The sequence below is a fragment of the Rattus norvegicus genome, chromosome 12 (genome assembly GCF_036323735.1).
Source record: "Rattus norvegicus strain BN/NHsdMcwi chromosome 12, GRCr8, whole genome shotgun sequence".
NCBI classification, from domain to species: domain Eukaryota; kingdom Metazoa; phylum Chordata; class Mammalia; order Rodentia; family Muridae; genus Rattus; species Rattus norvegicus.
In genome coordinates, this window is record NC_086030.1 from 26,452,291 (window position 1) to 26,474,950 (window position 22,660).

Below are 22,660 nucleotides of genomic sequence, written 5' to 3' on the forward strand. Positions count from 1 at the left end.
TTGGAGAGAAAAAGAGGAGGGATGGAAGAGGGGGGAGTGTGAGAGGGCAGTGGGGTGGGGGGAGAAAAGGAGAGAGGGCTTTCACCGGGCCTAGGCCGCGGGCTGCAGCCCCGGAGCATCGCACACACGGTTCCCGCGCCTGCCCTGCCTCTACCTCTCCTGAGTGTTCACCTTCTGGCCTCAACATAGCAGACCATGCAAGGTTCTCAGCATGCATAACACAAGAGGGACGGAGCGGTGGGAATGGAGGCTGCAGGGGAGGGGGGAGCTCCAGGATGGGGCACCAGAGGGGTTGGCATTGTCCCCGCATGGGGGACAGACGATTTCCCCCCAGTAGAGAGAAGAGAGAGGTACCACACTGGTAGGTCAAGCCAGGGCCAGCCCACCAGGGCCAGGCTCCCCCCACCAGGGTAAAGGGCATGGGGGGGTTGTCACACGGCACACAGATGGGGGAGGGGGCAAGATAACTGAACTAAAATTCAACCGAAGAAAAGGAGTCAAAACAGAAATAAAAAAGAAAACCAAAATAATATAATAACGGAAACAAAAATACCACAAATATCATTATATACCCAAATCAAAATGATCTGCTGGGGAACCTGACTTTATTATTATTATTTCTCTCTGTTAATATTTGGCTTTGTTTTGGCGACCCTGCTGAGAGCTCAGGGATGTCCAGTAGCTGACCGACTGTCTTTCTGTTTCTCTCTTTTCTTTTTCTTTTTTTTTCATTTCATTTCTTTCATTTCTTTTTTTTTTTTTAACGTTCTGATTTTTTTTTTAAGTCCCTCTTGGTTAACGTCCACTTACCAATAAAGTGGCACTTCCTCCTTTAGTAGGTAAGTTGTGTAAGAAAAGGGAAAAGTGTGGTAGCATAAGTTCATCATTAGAGTCACAAAAATGCAAGAGAGATAGAGAGAGAGAGAGAAAAACGCAACCACCCCCTCTAGGCCCGAGAGGAGGCCGATTCACCTCTAGCGGACCAGCAAATGTCCAGCTTCTTGGGCGTCAGCCTGTGCCCTTGGCTGACATCTGAATAGGGCTGTTAATTTATTTCTTTTCCAAGAGTGAGTTAGGACCAGAAAGGGAACCTGACGCCATCCGACGTCCTGGCTGGGAACTAGAAATGGAGACTGCTACTACCTCAGCGCCATGGAGCTCTGGCCAAGTGAATAGCTCCACTCTAGGCTTCTGTTTCCCCGACGACCACGCCAAGAGGGTTTGGCTTTTGCTTCCCAATGTCTCTTCCAGGGTAAATGGTTCAGGATTCTCTGGCTGGGTCCTCCCGGCCTCCCCACTCCCCCTTCGCAGAAGGACCCTCCTGACTTTGGGCCCCAACCGTGCAAGAGCAGATGCTTCTCACTATTCTCACCACTATTCGGGTTACAGGTACTGTCCCTGATGCTTGCACACTCGTCACCCAGCCAGATCTGCCGTCTGTAAGCTCAGGTTTGCTTGTTTGAGGCAGAGTTTTGCTAGGTAGCTATGGCTGGGTTTGAGGTCCTTTTGTTTCTGCTTCCCAGGGCTGGGATTAAAGGCATGCACAATCATGCCAGCACCCTCCTTTTATTCTTTCTTTTCTTTTTTCTCTTTCTTTCTTTTCTTTTTTCTCTTTCTTTCTTTTCTTTTTCCTCTTTCTTTCTTTTCTTTTTCCTCTTTCTTTCTTTCTTTCTTTCTTTCTTTCTTTCTTTCTTTCTTTCTTTCTTTCTTTCTTTCTTTCTTCCTGATACAGGGTTTCTCTGTGTAGCCTTGGCTGTCCAGGAATTTAATCTGTAGACCAGGCTGCCCTCAAACTCAAGAGATCCACCTGCCTCTGCTTCCTGACTGCTGAGACGTGCGCCGCCGCCACCCAGCTCTTTCCCTTTTTCTTTTCTTTTCTTTCTTTCTTTCTTTCTTTTTTTTTTTTTTTTTTAGATAGGATCTCACGAACTACAGGCTGGCCTGGAATCTAGAATTCAATACATAACCAAGATGACCTTGGACTCAGGAGCCTACAGAAATCACCTCTTAAAGGCTGCGCTTACAAAAGCACATCACTGTGCCCAGCTTGTTTTGGTTTTAGACTCGGTCTTACTATATAGCCTTGAACCTGAAATCCTCTTGCCTCACTCAGTCTAGTCTCTTGAATGCTGGGATTATAGGTGTGTGCCACCACTGTTGGGCATAACCCCAAATTTTAGCATAAAACAGGACACTACATCCTTGATGCTGAGGAAGGAAGACTTGGCTTCATTAAGGGCCAATCAGGGGGTCTGAGCGGAGTCTGTTCAGGGTATCTTGCTATCACTGATAAGGAAGCATGATTTCCTTGGCCTGGCCTTTGATGTTCCTCATAGAGGGGCCTAGGGTCCCAGACCTCTCTTCAGGGCTCCATAGAGCCCCACATAGAGCTACAGCCAGGAAGTGGGGCTCACTGATGGAAGGCTGACTTGGGATTGGTTGTAGTTGACTGAGGCCAACAATGAACACTAGCCATTGCTGGAAATGAATATGCTGTGGGAGTTAAGGAGCCATGAAGACTTCTCCCAGGAGAGCTGGTCTTCCTCCCAAAGCAGTGGCAGGCGTAGGTAGCCAGAGTGGGTATGCTCTGCTAGTCAACCTGACCCACTCACTAAGCAATCGTCACTTCCTGGTCAGCTTAGGCTAGGTGAACAAGAGGCTGATTTTTGTTTTATTTTAGACAAGGTCTCTTGTAGCTGAGGCTGGCCTGGAACTCCGAACTCTTGATCTAGTTGAACTTCTGATTCTTCTGCCTCCACTATCCGAGTGCTGGGATTGCAGGCATTTTTATGCGGTGCTGTGGATCAAACCCAGGGCTTCATGCATGCATGCTAGGCAAGCAGTCTAGTGACTAAGCTACATCCCTGACCCCATTTAAAAATATTCAGACAGGGTCTCCCATAGCCCAGGCCGGCTCCAAATTCTCTGTGCAACCAAAGATGACCTTGGACTCCTGAAAACTTCTACCTCTGCATTATGTGCCCAGATTACACCACACCCAGCTTGGAGGCTGGTTGTTGTAAAGATACTTTCATTCTCAAAAGGTATCTCCAGAAGAACCTTCAGCTTCCTCCCCAACCCCAACAGGCAAATAACATCTCACAGTCCCTGGTCTGTACCAGGGTTCTCTCATTGAATTTCCTTCTAGGAGGCAAATGAAAATGGTGTCTCTAGGATCTTCAAATGCATCCTGTGTCCAGGGTGGTCAGCTTGTCAACTAAACAGAGATACCAGGTAAGGGAGCCTTAGGAACAAAGGCATGGCAACTCAGAACCCAGAGTCACCATGGTCCCCTGTTTTAAGGCTACTCTGGTCAGGGGAGGCAGCCAGGCCAGTGGTGAAGGACTGCTTACTGGGATTGGGACCAGATTGGAATCAGAGCTAGAGACCTGACTCGAGGCAAGGAACAGGGTCAAGGAGGAAGATGAACTCCACGATGTCCTTTGCTATAGACAAGCAGGAACCCCCTCTCACCTTTTCCCGTCAGTACTACAGACTGAACTCAGGGCCTCATGGATGCTAGGCAAGTTGTCCTACCAGCGATCTACAGTCCCAGCTCCCTCCTTGACACTTGTCACAGGGTTCCATATTAGGACTCAATATATAGCCAAAGTTGACCTTGAATGTTTAATTTTTTTTTTTTAACTAAAAGGGTGGTTGCTTACCCCCATAACAGTCATACCACCATTGCATCAATGGGCACATCTTGCCAGATTTTGGACTTCTATTCTTCCTGTCTCACCCCCACGAGCACCAGGGTTACAGACATGAACCATCAGGCCGGATGGATGAATTGTTTGGCTTATAACCAATGCTTCATGCACGCTAGGCAAACGCTGGCAACAGAGCCAGTCCCACGCAGGTCCGTCTTGACTTGGAGGTGGGGTAGAGTATTAGGAGTAGAAAGGATCTGGATTGGATGGCTGAACACCAATATGCTTCTGTCCCCAGCCATTGAGGTCCAAGTCAAGAAAGGTGACTTCCTCCCTCCGTCTTCCTCCCTCCTCATCGCTTTCCTGATTCCTTTTGAGCTTACTGACCTCCCCTTATGAGAACTTATGCTAAGTTTCACACTAGGTGGGCCCTGCTTCCCCACTGATAAGATGGGGATCTGTAGAATCTTGGTTGGCTTGGTCCACGGAGGGATTGGCCTGTATGCTCGCCCCCCCAGTCTAAAAGAATCAGGGCAGGGGATGAAGGCCTGGGGTCAGATGGGAAGAGTCCCCTGCAGCCCAGGATGGTAGAAAAATACAAAGAAGGTGCTGTCAGACACTCCTCTCTCCAGAGGCCGCTAAGAAAAAGTCACCATGATGCTGTCTGAGGCTGCACCTCATCCTCGGCTTGACTGGGCCTCCTTCTTCCTAGGGGTTGAGTGAAATCCAGGGTTTATGGAATTTATTTTTTCCTTCCTTCCTTCCTTCCTTCCTTCCTTCCTTCCCTCCCTCTCTCCCTCCTTCCTTCCTTCCTTCCTTCCTTCCTTCCTTCCTGCCTGCCTGCCTGCCTGCCTGCCTGCCTGCCTTCCTGCCTTCCTGCCTTCCTTCTCTCTCTCTCTTTTGTGTTCCCATGTGTGTGCAGATGTATTTGTATATGTGTGCATGTGGAGGCCAGTTTTCAATCTCCGGTGTCATTCTCCAGGAGCCGGTCATTCTTTTTAAATTGTATTTTTTTAGTAGCTATATATCTTAAATTACAGTTATTTATTTATTCGTGTGTGTGTGTGTGTGTGTGTGTGTGTGTGTGTGTGTGTGTGTGTGTGTGTAGAGGACATCTTGAGGAGACTGCTTTTGCTTTTCTCTTTTGACTTTGTGAGTCCCAGGGATTGGACAGAGGCCCCCGGTCCTGGTGGCAAGCACCTTTATTCTCTGAGCTATTTTGAGGACCCGGGGTTAGTCAATTAAGCGAGGTTGGCTAAGCAGCAGGCCCCAGGCATCTTTCTCCTTTGTCTTCCCAGAAACTAGGATTAGAAGCACAAGCCGCCATCTTTGGCTTTCTAATGTGGGTTCTGAGGTTTGAACTCAGGTCCTCCTGCTTGAAAAGCAAACACCGACTACACTAAATTATTTTCAGCTCTGCTAGCGACATGTTTTTCCCCTTGTATAAGAAGAATTTGAGGGTCAAGGGCAATAAACCAGGATGGAGGAAGGAGACGGTGGAAGCAAAGGGGACAGGGGACAGAGGCAAGGAAACACCTGGAGTGATTTGTCCTTGTGCTCTCTGCACCCCAGGATTGCTGCCTGCCTGCCTCTATCCTACTTGTTCCCCTTGTTGAGAATCAGGAAGTCTTAAAGGGTGGAGCCTCCAAGTCCTCCTCAGGCTGAGGCACCTCCGCCTTTCAGACTCCAGGCCCTTCTCCCCCTTGTGAAGAACAACATTGCCATGTCCCTCTCAGCAACCACCATTCAAGACAGAGTTCCAAGAAGCGAGCTGGCCTGACCCTTCCTGGAATAAACACAAGAGAAGTATCTAAACCTTCCTGTTCCAAAGTCGAAAATGGAGAGTTACCAAGACCTCACAATGGCTACCAGGAGCTCAAACTTCTGTGGTTATTTTCAGGCGGGACTGGAAGCCGATGGGAGAAGGAGGAGAGGGTGGCACCTTAAGGGCCCGCTTCTGACCGCCATTTTCCACACAGCTAGTTGAGCACTGGAGTGGCCATCACAAGTGTCATGTGATATAATAATACTCATCCTGCCTTGAGTCACTTTGGCTATTATCAATAGTATCTTCTGGATGATTCTGCAACAAGGGATACCATTGAATCCTCAAATTTAGAAATTCAGCAGAAGAAAGGACGCCGGGGACTTGGAGGAGTCCCTGTTCTGGGAGTAGATAAACTAAGATTTTATACCATTCTGAAAATCACCCCGTAATCTTGGCCAAGTAGGTTCTTAAGGTCTAGAGCCTGCCCCAGGCCGGCTCCAAACCCTCTGAAGGGACTATTATCACATCTAAGTTACAGAGCTATGGATCTCCGTGATACTAATGCCTTTCAGTATTCCAGAACGCTAAAGCTTGCACCTCCGAGCTTCACTGTGCCACCATAAAAGGATTTGGTCTAAGTCTAGAGTTCATTCAATCTGGTATAGTAAACTCCAAAGGGTGCAATGGGACTTAACTTTGAACTTGACCCTCAAGGTTCTCACATCCCATTCTTCTATTGCTTACTGCCTAGGTGAGCCCTGGAGGACTGGAGCATGTGTGGTCAAGGCTCCTAGCTAGAAGCTGGCAAAGATGAAGGCTGGGGGTTCTGCAACCACTCCGGATAGTAGCAATCAAATCGGCCCCAATGCAAGCTCACAGTACAGGAAGAGACATGAAGATGGGATGTTAGACCACACGCAAGTGCATCCAGCCAACGATGAGAATGAGGGAGCGTGAAGCGGGGACTGGGAAGAGGAACAAGAGGTGGAGAGGAAGAAGCAGAGACAATGGAGATGAGGAAAAAAGACAGGATTGCAAGGTCATGGGGGTTAGGGATGGAGAGTGAAGGGGGCCAAACCACAGTCCAGGGGACAGTTCAGGTGGCTCAGTTTGGAGAAAGGGTAAGTGAAAGATTAGTTAAAGAAAGAGAGAAGGGTTGGGGATTTAGCTCAGTGGTAGAGCGCTTGCCTAGGAAGCGCAAGGCCCTGGGTTCGGTCCCCAGCTCCGGAAAAAAAAAACAAAACAAAGAAAGAGAGAAAGAGAAAAAGATCAACTTAGAACAAAGTAGAGGGAGGAAGGGACGGAGGGAGAAAAACAGAGACAGACAGACAGAGAGAGGGAAAGAGAGAGAGAGAGAGAGAGAGAGAGAGAGCGCCTGAGAGTCAAGCTAAGCAGAGTGGCCACACTTCTCTGAGCTGAGAGCCAGAGAGCAAGTGTACAGCTATGCCAGGGTACCTACCTTCTCAGTGGTCAGGGACGGGGGTGCAACAATTAAAAAAAAAAAAAAGGTCTGTACATAGGGAATGCAGAACACCTATGACTCTAAATGGCCCCTGCTCTGAACCAGCAGTCTGCCCAGTGGCTTCTGGGTGTCACCTCTGGGATGGAAAGGGCCACTTGTCGGCCACCTCTGTTAGATTCATTATTTATTTACTTATTTAAAAACCTTTACCCACAGGCTCCAATAGCCAAGCTTTCCTTAATTCTTTACATAACAAACTCCCCAGAGGGCATGCATGCAGGAGACCACAGGGTGGGTAGAGACCACAGGGTGGGTAGAGAAGGGGCAAGCAGCTTGGGAGAGAGGCCCCAATCTGGAGGAGAGAGATGGAAAGAGGAAATAGGCACAGAGAGATGGGGCACAGAGAGAGAGAAAGGAAACAGAAAGGCCAGACAAGGAGAGGGAGGCTGGTTAAAGGAGGTCAGTGGCAAGAATGCAGAGGGCAGGATGAGGACTGCATATTTAAAAGGAAAAACAACCACAGGTTCCATTTGGAAGACAGATCTCACCTCTCAGATCAGCCCCATGGTTTCCCTAATATTTTATTTTATTTATATGCTTTTTTTTAAACAGAGCCTCACATAGCACAGGCTAGCCTTGAACTTGCTACATAGCTGTGGCTGGCCTTGAACTTGCTACATAGCTGTAGCTGGCCTTGAATACCTGATTCTCCTGCATCTACCTCTCAAGTGCAGGGATTCCAAGTGTGCACCACTAGATCAGATTTCATGTGGTGCAAGGGTTCCAGTCTTAGTACGCATGTGCGTACCAGACAAACAATGCCAACTAAGCCCCATTCACAACTCTCTTCCTTCTCCTCTTGCACACAGTAGGCCCGTGTTCTGCTGCTGGGCTACATTCTAAGCTATCTTTTCACTTTTGATTTTCTTTCTCAGACTAAGTTTCTGTGAGTGGCCTTGGTTGGTCTTGAACTTGGGATCCTCTTTCTTTGGATTATAGGTGGACACCACCAGGCCTGGCTATGCTTTTCAGAGATACCAATGGCGTGTCCCCAGACTAGAGCAGTGTTTCTCTCAAGCCTAGAATGCCTAGCTTGGAAAACTTTACCTGAGTTAAATTTCCAGAGTCTTCAGCCCCCTCCCCCCATCTGTCTCTCCATCTCTCTCTCTCTCTCTCTCTCTCTCTCTCTCTCTGTCTCTGTCTCTGTCTCTGTCTCTGTCTGTCTCTCTCTCTGTCTTTCAAGACAGGATTTCTCTGTGTAACCTGACTGTCCTGGAACTTTCTCTGTAGACCAGGCTGGTCTTCAACTCAGAGATTAGACTGCTTCTACCAAGTCCTAGGATTAAAGGCCTGCCAACAACACCCAATAAATAACACAGGTAAAGTCAGTCCCTTCCTCTCTGTGTGGTCCCTAGTTTCTTACAAGGTCCTCTGTGAACTCAGAAACACCAGTTTTGTTAATTTAAAACATAAAATAATTCCAGCACCCTGGGATTAACAAGAGGGCTAATTGCCCCTCCTCACTTAGCAAGGAATATTGGCATGGCTGCTATTTCTTCTCTGGAGTTGTGTTCCCTTTTAAATTCCAATCACAAGAGAGGAAAGATATGGGCATGGCTAATGTAGACTTGAAGTTCAAACACCATCTCTGCATGAGAAGAAAGGCTTCCACAGTAACACACACACACACAAGCAAAGTTCTAGAACACAGAAGAGAGAGAAAAGGAAAAACAAAACCCCAAACAAATCCAGAAAGATAGCTCGTATTTCCGTACATTACAAAATTGTTTTTTCTTAAATAAAGAAAAAGTAAATAGAAACCGAAAAACCAAAATAACAGAAAAAAAAGACATAAATTCCCCCACCCTCAACTAAACAAGATATGGAATTATAGTATTACCACGTTTCAAATGGGAGGCTAAAAAACAAACAAAGACATAGGTGGGGTTAAAAATGTCAAGCTTCTCCTTTTTCCATATCTTTCTTCCTCTCTCTTTTTCTTAAAGATAGTATCTTAATACCCCAGTATTTATGCCCAAAGACATTTAATTTTTTTTTTAAACAGTGAAGGCACCATTGACCTCCCACCCTCCCTTACCTCACCTTTCTGGGTACAGAAGAACCAGTTTTTTTTACCCCTCCACCCTCCAGTATTTTTTTTTTTTCTGAAAATAGAGGATCCAAACATAGGCTGGAGACCCAGGATGGTTTTAGACTGTGCAGGAGGCAAGAGTGAAGGAGAAGAGTCTGAACTATGATTTGTGATAAGAGTAAACAATTTTCTTGGGAAACTCCTGTGGTCATGTGAAAATGGGGTCCTGTTTTGGGCAGGAGATACAAAGTACTGCCTAGACCAAATGCTGACCTAAGCCATTTGGCACAAGCCATCTAGGTACTGTTGCCATTTTGTCCACGCTGCAGGCATCTGGTTACAGTAGCCATTTTGTTTACATATGTACAAGCTCAAGGGACCTTGGACATGGAAATTGCTCAGGTTTCCAAGACCGAACAAAAGGAATCAGAAATGGGATGGGACCTGGTTTGAAAACAAGCAAACAAAACAGTGTTTTGGAGTATCTCAGGAGGCCACAGATGGGAGATGTGCTCGTAGGTCTTTTGTGCTTTGGAAGTTGGGGAATGGCCATGCTACTTTTCAGGTTAGCCCATCAGTTTCAGCCCCTGCTGGGCTGCTTTAAGATACCCCCTTGTTCCCTCTTTCATACCCAAGACAGATCCAAGGGATGTAACTGTCTTCACAACTGGTGACCTAACCACAGCTTTAGGAGCTAGGCCAAGAACCTGGCATTCTTTCCAGGTAGGACAGCCTTAGAGGCAGATTCCTTCATAGAGATCCCGAGAATGGAAGTTTTGTGCCTGTTTCCCTTCACGTTCCTCTCTGACACCGCAGGAGGAAGAGTATTTCAGAAAGAGGGGGAGGGGTGAAAGAAAACAACCAAAACCAAAAAATCAAAATGAAACTGACATGTACAGGTTCATGTTGGCTACAGAGACCTGAATGTGAGGGAGGGCCAGCTCGCCACGTGGATGAGGCATGTCCGGTAATGCATGGCTGCTGTGGAACGGACCCTGCTATCCTACCCCAAGTTCCAGAGCACACCCAGAGGCCCTGCCAGCATTGCAGCACCCTCTCCCTGAGAGTCCTCAGCCTCATGCTCTGATTGACAGACAGATGGGGGTCTATAGACCCTTGAGTGGCTTATGTTGGGAAAAAAAAGGTCTAGTGTTTTGTTTGGGCTCTTATGATCACCTCCCCTGCTCGCAGATCTAGAGGTGACTGTGTCCCTCCCAAGGATGGGTGGGCGCAGTTTCTGGTGGGGGTAGTAATGGTGGGGGTGCTGTAGTTGTCTCAGTACTGATACGCTTGGGAAAAGAAGCTGACAAGTTGGAGACACCGGTCCAAAGTGGGTAGTGCTGGGGCCAAGTACAAAAGACCCTCACTGCAGGTTCCCGAGAGAAGTGGAAAGGGTTAATGGAAGGGGTTAAAGGGAGGGAAAGACTCAGTGAAGGGGTAAGAGCTTTGGTGTCACATGACACTCGCTGGAGTTTGAGTCACTTTTCTCTAGTTCCTGACAGAAATGTTTACAGTCCGTGCCTGCTCCCTGAAGCCAAGAAACCTTGGTGGTTCATTCCCCAGCCGCATATCCAACCATCTCTATGCTCAGGCCTTCTCTGACCTTCACTCTGCCAAGCCGAAAGCAGCCCAGGCCTGCAGGTGCCCACGCACCCCCAATTCCTCACCAGACCACCAGGCCCGGGTGGGAACAACATCCAACCGACATCCAACTGAGCAAAACACCGGACACCCCTTGCGGAGTACAAGTCGGAGGGATGGGAACAGGGAGAGCGTCTGTCGGGTCACCTGAAGACCCATCAGGGTCTGCTCCTTCCGCTACCCTGCCCCACCCTGCACGGCGCAGTCGGGGCAAGAGATGTGGCGAACCCTCCGCAAAGCCAAGCGTACGTACATCGGGCGGGCTGTGGGCCGAGCCGGGGCGGCCCCCGTGCGCTCCACTTCGCTGCCTGCTGCCTCCGTTCTGCTGGGGCGACCCCCATCCGCTGCCGCCCGATGGGGACAGCGACCGGCTCCCGCTGGATCGCTGGCTGCCTGTCTTCCGTCCGTCATCTCGATGCTTGGGGCTCAGCCTGGGGGAGCGGAGGGATGGGGGGAGCCGGCGTGGGACGCCCCCTCTGCTAGTGACCTGGTTCCCAACTCGCGCTTTCACAGTGAGAGCGCCCCGAGCGAGCCAGCCCTGCACACTACCTTGATTTCCCATTTAAGTTCTTCCTCCATGTGGACACCAATTTGCTTCTGGTGGATGAACTTTAGTTTTGGGCACTGCCCAAGTACCCCAACCCTTAGGGATACAACAATCCCCTCCATCCCGAGTGTGCGTGCATGCGTGCGTGCATGGTGTGTGTGCATGTGCGTGTGTGTGTGTGTGTTAAAGTCAACCTCATCTAGCCTAGGCTGGCCTTCAACTCCACATCTAGTCTAGGATGATCTTGAACTTCTGATTCTTTTACATCTCTGAATCACTGCGGGTTGCAGGCATGCACTGCCACAGTTGGATTTATTCAGGTCTTGGGGTCAAACCCAGAGCTTCGTGCACACCAGGCAAGCACTGTACCAGTTTGCCCAGAAGCATCCCCTTTGACCCCGCCGTGAAGGTTCAGCCTACCTGTTGGGTGATCCGGAATCGCTGTAGTGTGAGGACACTGAGGGGCTGTGGGAGCTGACGCTGCTATGGTGGTGGGACCTTCGGCCTGGAGACTCAGTATGAGGCCTGGGGTGGGCAAGAAGAGTCAGTCTAATGGAAGTGCTGCTTGCCTTGACCATGTTGTAGCCTGGCCTGGCCTCAGGGACTTGGGCTAGGTCCCAGAAAGGTCACTGTGGGATCAGTCCCACCCCCGGCATTGTTTCTTTCTTTCTTTTTTCTTTTTTTTCTTTTTTTCGGAGCTGGGGACCGAACCCAGGGCCTTGCGCTTGCTAGGCAAGTGCTCTTCCACTGAGCCAAATCCCCAACCCCATGGTTTCTTATATAATTCACCTGAATGGGTCTGGGTCTGGGTCTGGGTCTAGGGTCTCCAAATCATCTTTGAGAGTTAGGGAGAAGCACTTTTCCTGAAGACAGTTCCAACTTCCAAAGACCATCTCATCTCTCACCTAGTCTTGGAATGGAGGTGTGTGGCTGAAAGGGTCTAGGGACAGAAAGAACGCATGGGTGGCAAGGGACCTAATCTTCATCAGTCTTAAGTGGCCTCTGGCTCCCAGGGCTAACTCAGCAAATCTTAACTTCTCCGTTTGGCGCAATTAGAGAGCCATCCTTTTGAGTTCAAGTTGCCCTGAGAGGTATGATCCGAGGTGTGTTTAAGAGGTTGGTTTGGGGTGCTAAAAGGTCAAGTTTTCTGAGGGTGGGGTGGGGGAGCAGAGGATGTGTTTACCTCTTTCGCTCTTTGATTTTTTCTTTTCGTTTGCTCTTGAGGCTTCTCGATCTGCAGGGAGCAGAGACCAAGTCAGGTACGGAAGCTTGGAAGCTTGAAGCAAGATTTGCTGAACTTCCCTAGCTGAGAGGGCTCTGCCCATCTCACCCCATAGGGAGAGTCGGGCTTCACGAAGAGGGGTGTGCATGCATGTGGTGCTGGCGGGTACACTTCAGTGGGACTCTCCTGTCTCTGTCACATTCTGCTTTCCATATAATATTTAATGATCTCACTCCCATACCCTCTCTAATGCCACCAAATCCTTTCAAATCCCAAACAAATAGAAAAAAAAACAGAAATGTACCTCCTAAAAGAAAGGAATAAGAAAGGACTTGGGAAAGGGAAGTCGCCTGCTTGCTTTGGGCCTCAGTTTCACCTAGAAGCTGACCTAGTAGTACTACTAGCTCTCTTATGGGTCCAGTCCTGGTCGGAGGGGCTGTACATAGCATATGGCCACTAGAGGGCAGCAGAGGCCCATGCTACCCATTCATTCCGGAAGGGAGTGGGTAGGGCAGAAACGGGGGAGTGGGGCTGGGGAGGGATTGGGAAAATAAAAAGGGTAGGGTGGGGGGAGCTGTATAGGCTTGTCCACCACCAAGTACAAATGGCCCTTTGTAAAGCCCACCAACCGAAGGGCCTGGGGACTCTACTCAGGCTCAGGACTGTGGGAAGAGAGTCTGGCTTCCGGAGGAAGGGTACAATTGGCCTATACCTTTTGATCCCGGATACCGAGTTTTCTACTAGCTTATGCCTGGGTCCCTCTTTTCCCCTATTCATCCCTGAAGCCAGCACCATGGCCCAGCAGTCAGGAGACCATAGAGAGCCAAGACACCACCTGTAGCCATAGCCTAGGCAACTCATCTTCTCCCCACTGAGCCAACCCAGTTCACAGAGATGCTCTGGCCTGGCAGGCCCCATTCTATGCAATCTGGGGTCCTGATGCTTCCACTTTCAAAGAGGGCACCTCCTGACACACCCTCTGGACACGGAGCTGCAATTCTGGAAATTCTTGGGCCCACCTGTCTTTCAGCCCCAATTGCATCAGTGAGAGAGCCCCTGGAGGGGGAGCCAGAGTGGATTCTGAGACCCCTGCCCCCCACTTCTGTGGCTTTGGAGACCGGCAACCTGTGTATTCCCGTTTAGGAAAGCACAGCTCACCTGTATCGTCTCTTTCTCCGCGACCCAGAATCAGACCTGTAGGGGGATAGATCCTCCTGAGCCTCTAGTCTGGGAATGGCCAGCCCAGGTCCTGAGCCCAGGGTGTGAGACAGACCGCTGGCAGCAGGGGAGGCGGAGAGGGCAAAGTACCTATCTCGACGGTGTTTCTTCACACTTCTCTTCTTCTTGCGCAGGGGGGAAGCACTCCCACAGCTGTGGAAACAGGGGGAAGGGCACCAGTGAGCTTGGGGTGGATGGGGGGGGATGTATGTGGCTGATGGGGCTCAAGGGCTGGAAGCTGGGAAGGGGCCCTGAAGTAATGAAGCCCAGAGCTCCTTGTATAGAATGAGACTGGTAACCCCTAAAGTCGATGCTACTGCCTGCCTCTTTAGTTGCCCTCTTGCCTTCGCCTGTGTGCACAAATGTGTGCATTCGTGCATGTAGAGCCCAGGGGTCAGCCTCGGACATCATTCATGAGGTCCCCACATATATTTATGTTATCATCTGTGGTTTTTGTGCACCTGGTCATACATAGAGCAGAGAGAAGACAAAAGAGACTTTGCAAAGTCCTCTTCTGCCACTGTGGAGGTCCTGGGGACTCAGGACTGAGGACTGAAGATTGCCCAGCCTTCTCACCAGCCCTGGGTTTTCTGAGTCAGGGTCCTTCACAGGTTTCTGGGACTCGCTGACTTGGATTGGCTAGGCTAGCTGGCCCGTGAGCCTTGGGGATCCATCTGCTTCTGCCTCCTCAGAGCTGGGATTAGAAACCTGTGCATGCCTGTGGGAGGGCATGCAGGCATGTGTATGTGTGTGTGTGTGTGTGTGTGTGTGTGTGTTTGGATGTGTGTATGTGTGTGTGTGTGGTGTGATGTGTGTGTGATGTGTGTGGTGTATGGTGCGTGTGTGTATCGTGTGTGTGATGTGTGGTGCATGTGTGTATGTGTGTGTGATGTGTGTGGTATGTGGCTTGTGTGTATGTGTGTGTGTGATGTGTGTGGTGTGTGGTGCATGAATGTGTGTGTGTGGTGTATGTGTCTGTGTGATGTGTGGGTATGTGTGGTGTGTGGTGTGTGTGTGTGATGTGTGTGCGCGTGTGTATGTGTGGTATGATGTGTGTGTGTGATGTGTGTGTGTGGTGTGATGTGTGTGGTGTGTGGTGCATGTGTGTGTGGTACATGTGTGTGTGTGATGTGTGTGGTGTGTGATGTGTGTGTGCTTGTGTGTATGTGTGTGTGATGTGTGTGTGTGGTGTGTGTGATGTGTGTGATGTGTGTGTGTGATGTGTGTGGTGTGTGTGATGTGTGTGGTGTGTGTGATGTGTGTGTGGTGTGTGTGATGTGTGTGATGTGTGTGTGATGTGTGTGGTGTGTGGTGCATGTGTGTGTGGTACATGTGTGTGTGTGTGATGTGTGTGTGCTTTTGTGTGCTTGTGTGTATGTGTGTGTGATGTGTGTGTGCTTTTGTGTGCTTGTGTGTATGTGTGTGTGATGTGTGTGTGCTTTTGTGTGCTTGTGTGTATGTGTGTGTGTGTGTGTGTGAGATGTGTGTGGTGTATGGTGTGTGTGTGTGACTCAGATGTTTATGATTCACGGCAAACGCTCTGTCTGAGCTGTCTCCTCAGAACCTTTATGTTGTTGTTTGCTTAGTTATTCTTGTTTGTTTTGGAGATGGGTCTTGCTGTGTAGCCCAGGCTAGCCTTGCACTCATGATCTTCCCACCTTGCCCTCCTGAGTGGTGGGATCTCAAGAGTGTGCTCCATATCATGAGGGAAGGGGAAACATTTTTTTGGGGGGGAGGGTCTGGTTTTCTTACAATGCTGAAATTAAAACCCAGGGCCTTGCACTAGACAAACTCACAGGCTCTGAGTGGTCCCCATCCCTGGGATCTCTGGGCTGGGTATGTAAACACTGGCACCAGAGAGCCCAGTGTCCAACCCCTGAGGTGTCAGACCCCCCGTCTCTGGAAGGTGGCCTTAGGTTTTTCCCACCCACAGGTGCCCCCTCGGGGGGGGTCGAACCCCTCTCCCCTCATTCCTGTCCCCTTCACCACTGACCTGCATTCTGACTCTAGTCTCCTCTTTTTGCTGATGGTGGATGCCAGAGAGAAAGGACAGACAGATGTTTCCGGTTAGCTAGTGGCCCCAGTTTGTACCTCAGGACGCGGTGGGGGTCGGGTGGGGGAGGACACAGAGATGGAGGAGTTGTAGTTGGGGGTCCAGTAATGACTCCATCCCAGGGACAAACACACTTGGGTGTTTGAGCTCTTGGAAGATGGTACTACCCAGTCGGGGCGGGACTTAAAGTGGGGCGGAGCTTAGAGAATGGGCGGGACTAAGGTGGAGGTGTTAAGTTGCTGTGCAGGAATTCAAGAAAGGAGAGGGGCAGGTTTAAGTTTGCAGATTCCAAGTGTAGCATCCGTCCCGTGTGTGTCCAAGATGGGAACCCCAAGGCCCTCCCCATCTTGCCCTAGGGCCATGCGTCACTCTCACCGACTCCTCCGATGACTGCCTTTCTTTTTCTTCTTCTTCTTAGGAGGGGGCGATGCGGAGCTGCTGGACCAGTGCTTGGTCCTGAGCGAGAAGGGGCGGCAGCGGGAGGTGAGGGAGGAGACCCCGTATTGCCCTCCCCACCACCGTGGCGGCCGCTCACCTGTAACCCCGGTGCCCGCGGTAGCAGGCGACGGGGCAGTCGCAATCAACCGGGCCATCGTCCTCATCGAAGGGTGGGTACTCCAGGCCGGGCTCCAAGCCCTCCATTCGTCGCGGAGTCTCTGCCACGCTACGGAAAGACAGAGACGCTGCCCATCTGCCTCTGAGAATGGCCTTCAGGCTGCTGCAGTCTGGCCTGCCCCGCTCTGGTTGGTTAGTTGTGGCTGGGGAGTGGGGTCTGTGCTTGTAGACCAGAGGGCTTGCCATCCCCAGCCCTGGAGGGTCTGATGAAGATCTGAGCAACCCAAACTCCGGAGCAGTGGTTTGCAAAAGAGAGAGAAATGCCAAGCCAGGCAGAGCAGGCCTGTTATACGAACTATTAGGGATGCTGAAGCAGGAGGTTTTCAAGTTCAAGGCCTGCCTGATCAACCTGAATAAGGATGGATGGATGGATGAATGGATGGATAAAGGTTTGGGGATGCAACTTTGAGGTAGAGCACTTGTGTAGAATTATCCAGGGAAGAGCTTGGGGTCCTGATCTCAGTTGTATAGTACTGGCCTATAGGGAAACCCTGGGTTCCAGTCACAGTAACACACACACATACACACACACACATACACACACCACCACCACCACCACCACTGCTGCCACCACCACCAAAAACCAGAATGTGGAGTTTCCAAAGTACCTGCCTGGCCCATCTGCAAGACCTAAGCTGGGTGTGGCAGGGCACACCTCAGGAGTTCAAGGCCATCCTTTCATACTTAGGGGCTTTGAGGCCAGTTGGGTTACACGAGAGCCTGCCTCAAACAATGATAAAACAATTAGGTCCATCCTATTTATTGAACTCCTCCTTACCCCTCCACAAGTCTTCTCCCAGTGACTGTTAGTTAGCTTGTCGTCATCTCCTGGTGTCCCTACTGGCCTCCCTTTCCCTATTCTTTCAAAGAGCCCCTCCCCCATTGCTGACATCTGCCTTTCCAGGTCCCTGAGCGCCCCCCCCCCATTTCCTTGTACCTCCCTCCCCTCCCTCCTCTTTTCCTTCAGCCTTGGCCTCAGCCTCTGAAATATTCATAGCCTCTCCTCACCCTCCCTCCCCTCAGAAGCCTCCAGAGGCTTTCTGCACTTCGAAGCTCCAGCTGCCGGCTGTCTTCATCAATCACCACTAACGCCGGAGGGTGTGTGTGTGGGGGGCTCAGCTCTCAGCCATCTCCAGCTCTGTATCCACTCCCCATCCGTCTTGGAATCTCAGAACTCCACTTCACCCAGCAGGAGCCAGCGGGCTCCCGGTCCCTAACTCCCAGCTCCTCTGCCTGCCTCCCCACCCCGAGGCATCCTCTGCTGCAGATGCCTGGTTTGTGCTATCTGGGTATTACACTCCCCCTCCACCCCCGGGGACTCACAGGAATCTTTATTATGATGGCTCTGTTCCTGAGCCACCGTGTGACCCGGGACCTGATTAGGTCCCTGGCTGAGCCTCTTCAACATAAGAATACTTTAAAAAGATAACCGGATTGTTAAAACATTCTTTTTTTTAAAAAAAAATATTTATTTACTTACATGTGTGTGGGAGTGGGGCTCACATATATCACCGTGAATGTGGAGGTCAGAACACAGCCTGCCACCATCGCCTCTCTCCTTCCACCATGTGGACTCTAGGGATCAAACTCTGATTGTTTGCCTTAGCGGCAAGCTCCTTTACTCTCTGCCATCTTGGTAGCTTGAATTTCTTTCTTTTTCTTTCAATGGAACAAGCCCACAAATGATCTTCCACAGTAATGGGCTCCAGGGTGGCAGCCCCTTCCTCATCATCTCTACCTTATCACCTTCCATTCCCTGGCTTCAGAAGACCCCCCCACACACACTCACACACACTCACACACATTCACACACACTCACATGCTTGGGGGCTGCCCACACACAGTTCGTCCTTTTCTGTACAGAGGAGGAGGCCAGCACAGGGATACCAGCTTTGGATTCTCAAGATGGATTTGAATCCAGAAATGAATGTGCTGGCTGACCCTCGGGGACCTTATCTATACAAGAAAAGAGAACCCCCTGGCTTTGAGCAGAGGATTAAGTAAGATTCTCCCTCTGAAGCTCCCGACATAGAAGCCGGTCCGTGACTGGAACATAACCCAGTACTGATTACTTGGCGGGGGGCATCTGCTGGCGTACACATCACAGATGCTCTTCCTGAAATCGATGTGGGAACAGCACATAAAAGAAGGAAGGGAGACTGGCTGTGGTGATCCGGCTAAGGGAAAGCATTTTAGCAGGCATGGTGGCACTCAGGGAGAGGAGGCAGGAGGATCGCAGGTTTGAGGTCAGCTGTGCTACATAGTGAGTTCAGGGTGAACCTTTTTATAGAAACCCTGTCTCAGCAACTAAATAAATAAACAAGGAAAGGCTGACGAAATGGTTCAGTGGGTAAAGGCATTTGTTTCTTAGTCTAACGACCTGAGTTCAATTCCCAGAACCCACAGGTTGGAAGGAGGGAATTAACTCCTGGAAGTTGTCCTCTGACCTCCACACATGCACTGAGATGTACGCATTCTCTAGCCGCCTCTCTTTCTCCATCTCTCTCAAAATAAATAAAAGAAATAAAAGGGCTGGGGTTCCACAGATGGCTTGGCAGATAACTTACTGCATAACCATAGGACTGGAGTTCAGATCTCCAGCACCCACACGAAAAGCCAGGTATGGTAGCATTCACCTGTGATCCAAGAAGTAGGAGGTGGAGTTAGGAAGAGCCCTGGGCCTCCATCAATCCAAAGTGGTGAGTACCAGGTACAGAGAAACTCTGTTCAAAAAACATCAGGTAAGCCCAATGGTGGTGCCGTATGTCTTTAATCCCTAGCGCTTGGGAGGCAGAGGCAGGTGGATCTTTGTGACTTTGAGGCCAGCCTGATCTACAGAGAGTTCCAGGACAACCACCAGGGTTACACAGAGAAACCTTGACTCAAAAAATCAATGGGGGTGGGGGGTGGGGGAGAACGTACCATTGTCTTTTTTTTTTTTTTTTCCGGAGCTGGGGACTGAACCCAGGGCCTTGTGCTTGCTAGGCAAGTGCTCTACCACTGAGTTAAATCCCCAACCCCATTGTCTTCTGACTTACACATGTACACACACGTATCTACACATGAGTGAGTGCATATACTTGCATACATGAATGCACACACACAACCCATGCACATATATACACAAGACAAAAATCAAAACCCCAGGGCTGGAGAGCTGGCTCAGTGATTAACAGTGTTTTCTGCTCTTCCAGAGGACCAGAGTTTAGTTCAGTACCCAGCACCATCTCAAGAGATTCTAAACTACCTCTAACTCCAACTCCAGGGCAATCTGTTGTCCTCTTCTGACCTTGGCAGGTACTTGCACACACCCACATCTCCACATTCGTATCCACATAAATAAACTACAGTCAGCTGTGGGGTCATTAATTTCACATAATTATTTTTTTTGTTTTGTTTGTTTGTTTGTATTTTTTGTTGTTGTTGTTTTTAATTTTTTTAGATTTATTTTTTATTTATCTGAGTATACTGCAGTTATCTTCAGACACACCAGAAGAGGTCAATCAGATCTCATTACAGATGGTTGTGAGCCACCATGTGGTTGCTGGGATTTGAACTCAGGACCTCTGGAAGAGCGGTTAGTGCTCTTAACCGCTGAGCCATCTCTCCAGCCCATTTCACATAATTTTAACAAAATTCTGTGTTTAAAAGACAAAAGACAGGCTGGAGAGATGGCTCAGTGGTTAAGGGCACCGAAGGCTCTCCTAAAGGTTCTGAGTTCAATTCCCAGCAACCACATGGTGGCTCACAACCATCTGTAATGGGATCTGGTGCCCTCGTCTGGTGTGTCTGAAGACAGTGACAGTGTACTCATATAAAATAAATAAATCATATATATAAATATATATTTTAATATATTATATATTATATTATATATAAATAAATATATAATATTTATACATATATATAAATAAGTCAAAAGCCCAAGGACCAGGTCTGCAGGTCAGTGTCAGAGACTTTCCCAGCACACGTGAGGCCCAGGCCTTTATCTGCCACACAGGCAGATTTTAAGCCAACAGATCTCCAGCAAGATACCTACTCATTTGTAATTGGAAGACTGATTTTATATTTTCAAAAGAAAGAAGTTATGTGTGATGGGACATGGCTCAGTGATAAAACCCTTCTTTAGTGCGAGGCTTTGAAATTAATCCCTAGAACATTAAGAAACAATACTTATGATCCAACTTACAAAACCCTGACAGCCTTGGGGCCGACACCGTGGATACCGGGGAAGCTTTTTGGGGGGTGTTAGAGAGACTAATGTGACCCTATTGCTTGCACAGAACCCAGAATCCCCTCCTCCTTTAATTCAGATCTCTCTGCTCTTCCTCAACCTGAAGCTGCTGGCTTCCTCCCATCTGTCCTTGTCTCCTCCGGTCCCCCTGGAGTTTCAGGTTCCTCACACCCCACACAGCTCCTCAGCCACACAAAATGCCTGACGTGTAAAACACAGTCTTTAGTGACACTGTAAGATGTAGGGACATCGCATGTGACTTGTGGGTGAGCTGGTGGGAGGAGGGAGCCTCAGTTGATACAGAGTTGAACGTGATGAAGCTTAGATATAAAATCAAGTCGCTCCCTTTGGGCAATGCCCAATAGAGGACCTTTCAAGACTTTGTAACTGCCGAGTCAGGTTGGCCACTGATATCCTTCATGCATGCCTTGCCCCCCGATTCTTCCCCGTCCCATGCAAATTCCTTCTCCGATGGCTCCATCTCCAGGATACCTTCCTCTATACTTTATCTGAAGAAATCGATTTTATACGCATGATTGCTTGAATGTGCACCATGTGCATGCAGTGCCCGTAGAGAGACTGTAGAGGGCGCTGGATCCACTGGAACTGGAGTTACAGATGCTTGTGAGCCACCATGTGAGTGCTGGAGTCCATTCTGGTTCTGTGCAAGAGTAACTAGTGCCCAGAGACATCTTGCCAGCCCCCCCCCCCATTCCACCTTAGGTTGTGAAGACAGGGTCTCTCGCTGAACCTGGAGCTCACTGTTGGAACCAGACTAGCTAGCCAGCAAGGCCCCAGCATCCACAGGGTTCTGCCTCTCCAGTGCTCAGCTTGCAATGCACGCTAGCGCACGCGGCTTTTACGAAGTGCTGAGAATCCAAATGCAGCCTCCTGCCTTCCAAGCAAGCATTTTCACACTGAGCCATCGCCCCGCCCCTACTGATCGTCAGCACGTTTTAACTTTTACATTTTGTGTGGCTATGGCCTCATCTGCTTAACACCAGACTCCCTTAACAGACCTAACATATTTTTTGCTCTTAAATCCAAGTTTGTTACCTAGTTAATGGTTCATCATATCTACAGTATGCCCATGGGTATGGAAGGGTCGAGGGTCGTCCCACCGTAGAGGTGACCAGCTCAGGCATAGAAAGCTGGCTATGAAATAAAAAGGTGTCTCCAGGTCAGATGCAGTGGCGCTCACCTGTGATCCCAGCATTTGGGAGGTGGAGGCAGGAGGATCAGGAGGTGAAGGTTAGCAAGTTGGAGGCCAATCTAGGCTCCATGAAACTAACAGTGCAGGGGGATGGAGAGAGGGCTCATTTGGTAAAGTGCTTCCTGTGCAAGCAGGAGGATCTGGATTCCATCCCAGCACCCAGAGAGACAGGGTTTCTGGAATGTGCTGGCTGGCCAGTTCAGCTTAACAGTGAGCTCCCAGCCAGCGAGAGTCTGTCTCAGAAAATAAGGTAGACGGAAATCGAAGAAGATATTCAAAGTTGATCTCTAGCCCCCACATATATATACACACACACATACACACAAATACACACACACAAATACACAAACACATACACACACGCACACACGCACACACACGCACAAATACACACAGAAATATACACACACACACAAACACACATACACATGAATACACACACATGCACACACACACACACGCATGCATGCACGCACAAAAGATTACCTCTCACTGGTTGTTTTTTATATATTTTTTTTAATCAAAAAGAGACTTTTGGGGGATAATTTTAAAATTACATCTATTTATCTATTGACTCTATGCGTGTGAGTGTGTGCATGCCTGTGAGTGTGTGCACGCATGTAAGTGTGTGTGGTGTGTGAGCATGTGTGCTACAATGTGCCTGTAGAGGTCAGAGGATGACTTGCTAGTCCCAGGAATCAAACTCAGGTCATCACTGACTAAGTCACCTCATTGGCTAGAATGCCAGCACTCTGGTTACTTTTTAAAAAAAAAATTAATTTATGTATATGAATACACTGTCAGACACACAGAAGAGGGCATCAGATCTCATTACAGATGGGTGTGAGTCACCATACGGTTGCTGGGATTTGAACTCAGGACCTCTGGAAGAGCAGTCAGTGCTCTTAACCACTGAACCATCTCTCCAGCCCCAGCATTCTG

At 49.3% G+C, this 22,660-nt stretch overlaps 1 protein-coding gene across 7 annotated transcripts in view; it reads right to left on the reverse strand.

The window, feature by feature from the left end:
- The window catches only part of Srrm3 (serine/arginine repetitive matrix 3), a 69,468-nt gene that overhangs the window by 6,573 nt on the left and 40,235 nt on the right, over positions 1–22,660 (reverse strand). For 2 of the 7 annotated variants that reach the window (XR_005491670.2, XR_005491671.2), the window contains exons 4-11: positions 16,192–16,320; positions 16,032–16,112; positions 15,597–15,626; positions 13,694–13,756; positions 13,544–13,579; positions 12,347–12,397; positions 11,584–11,688; positions 811–830 (exon numbers count right to left, since the gene is read on the reverse strand). Coding sequence is in view for 5 of the 7 variants with exons in the window: in XM_039089752.2 (XP_038945680.1) it covers positions 807–830; positions 10,870–11,047; positions 11,584–11,688; positions 12,347–12,397; positions 13,544–13,579; positions 13,694–13,756; positions 15,597–15,626; positions 16,032–16,112; positions 16,192–16,320 (697 nt within the window). In the remaining 2 variants the exon portion in view is untranslated. The other 5 variants (XM_039089750.2, NM_001277394.2, XM_039089753.2 and 2 more) reach the window with 4 other exon arrangements.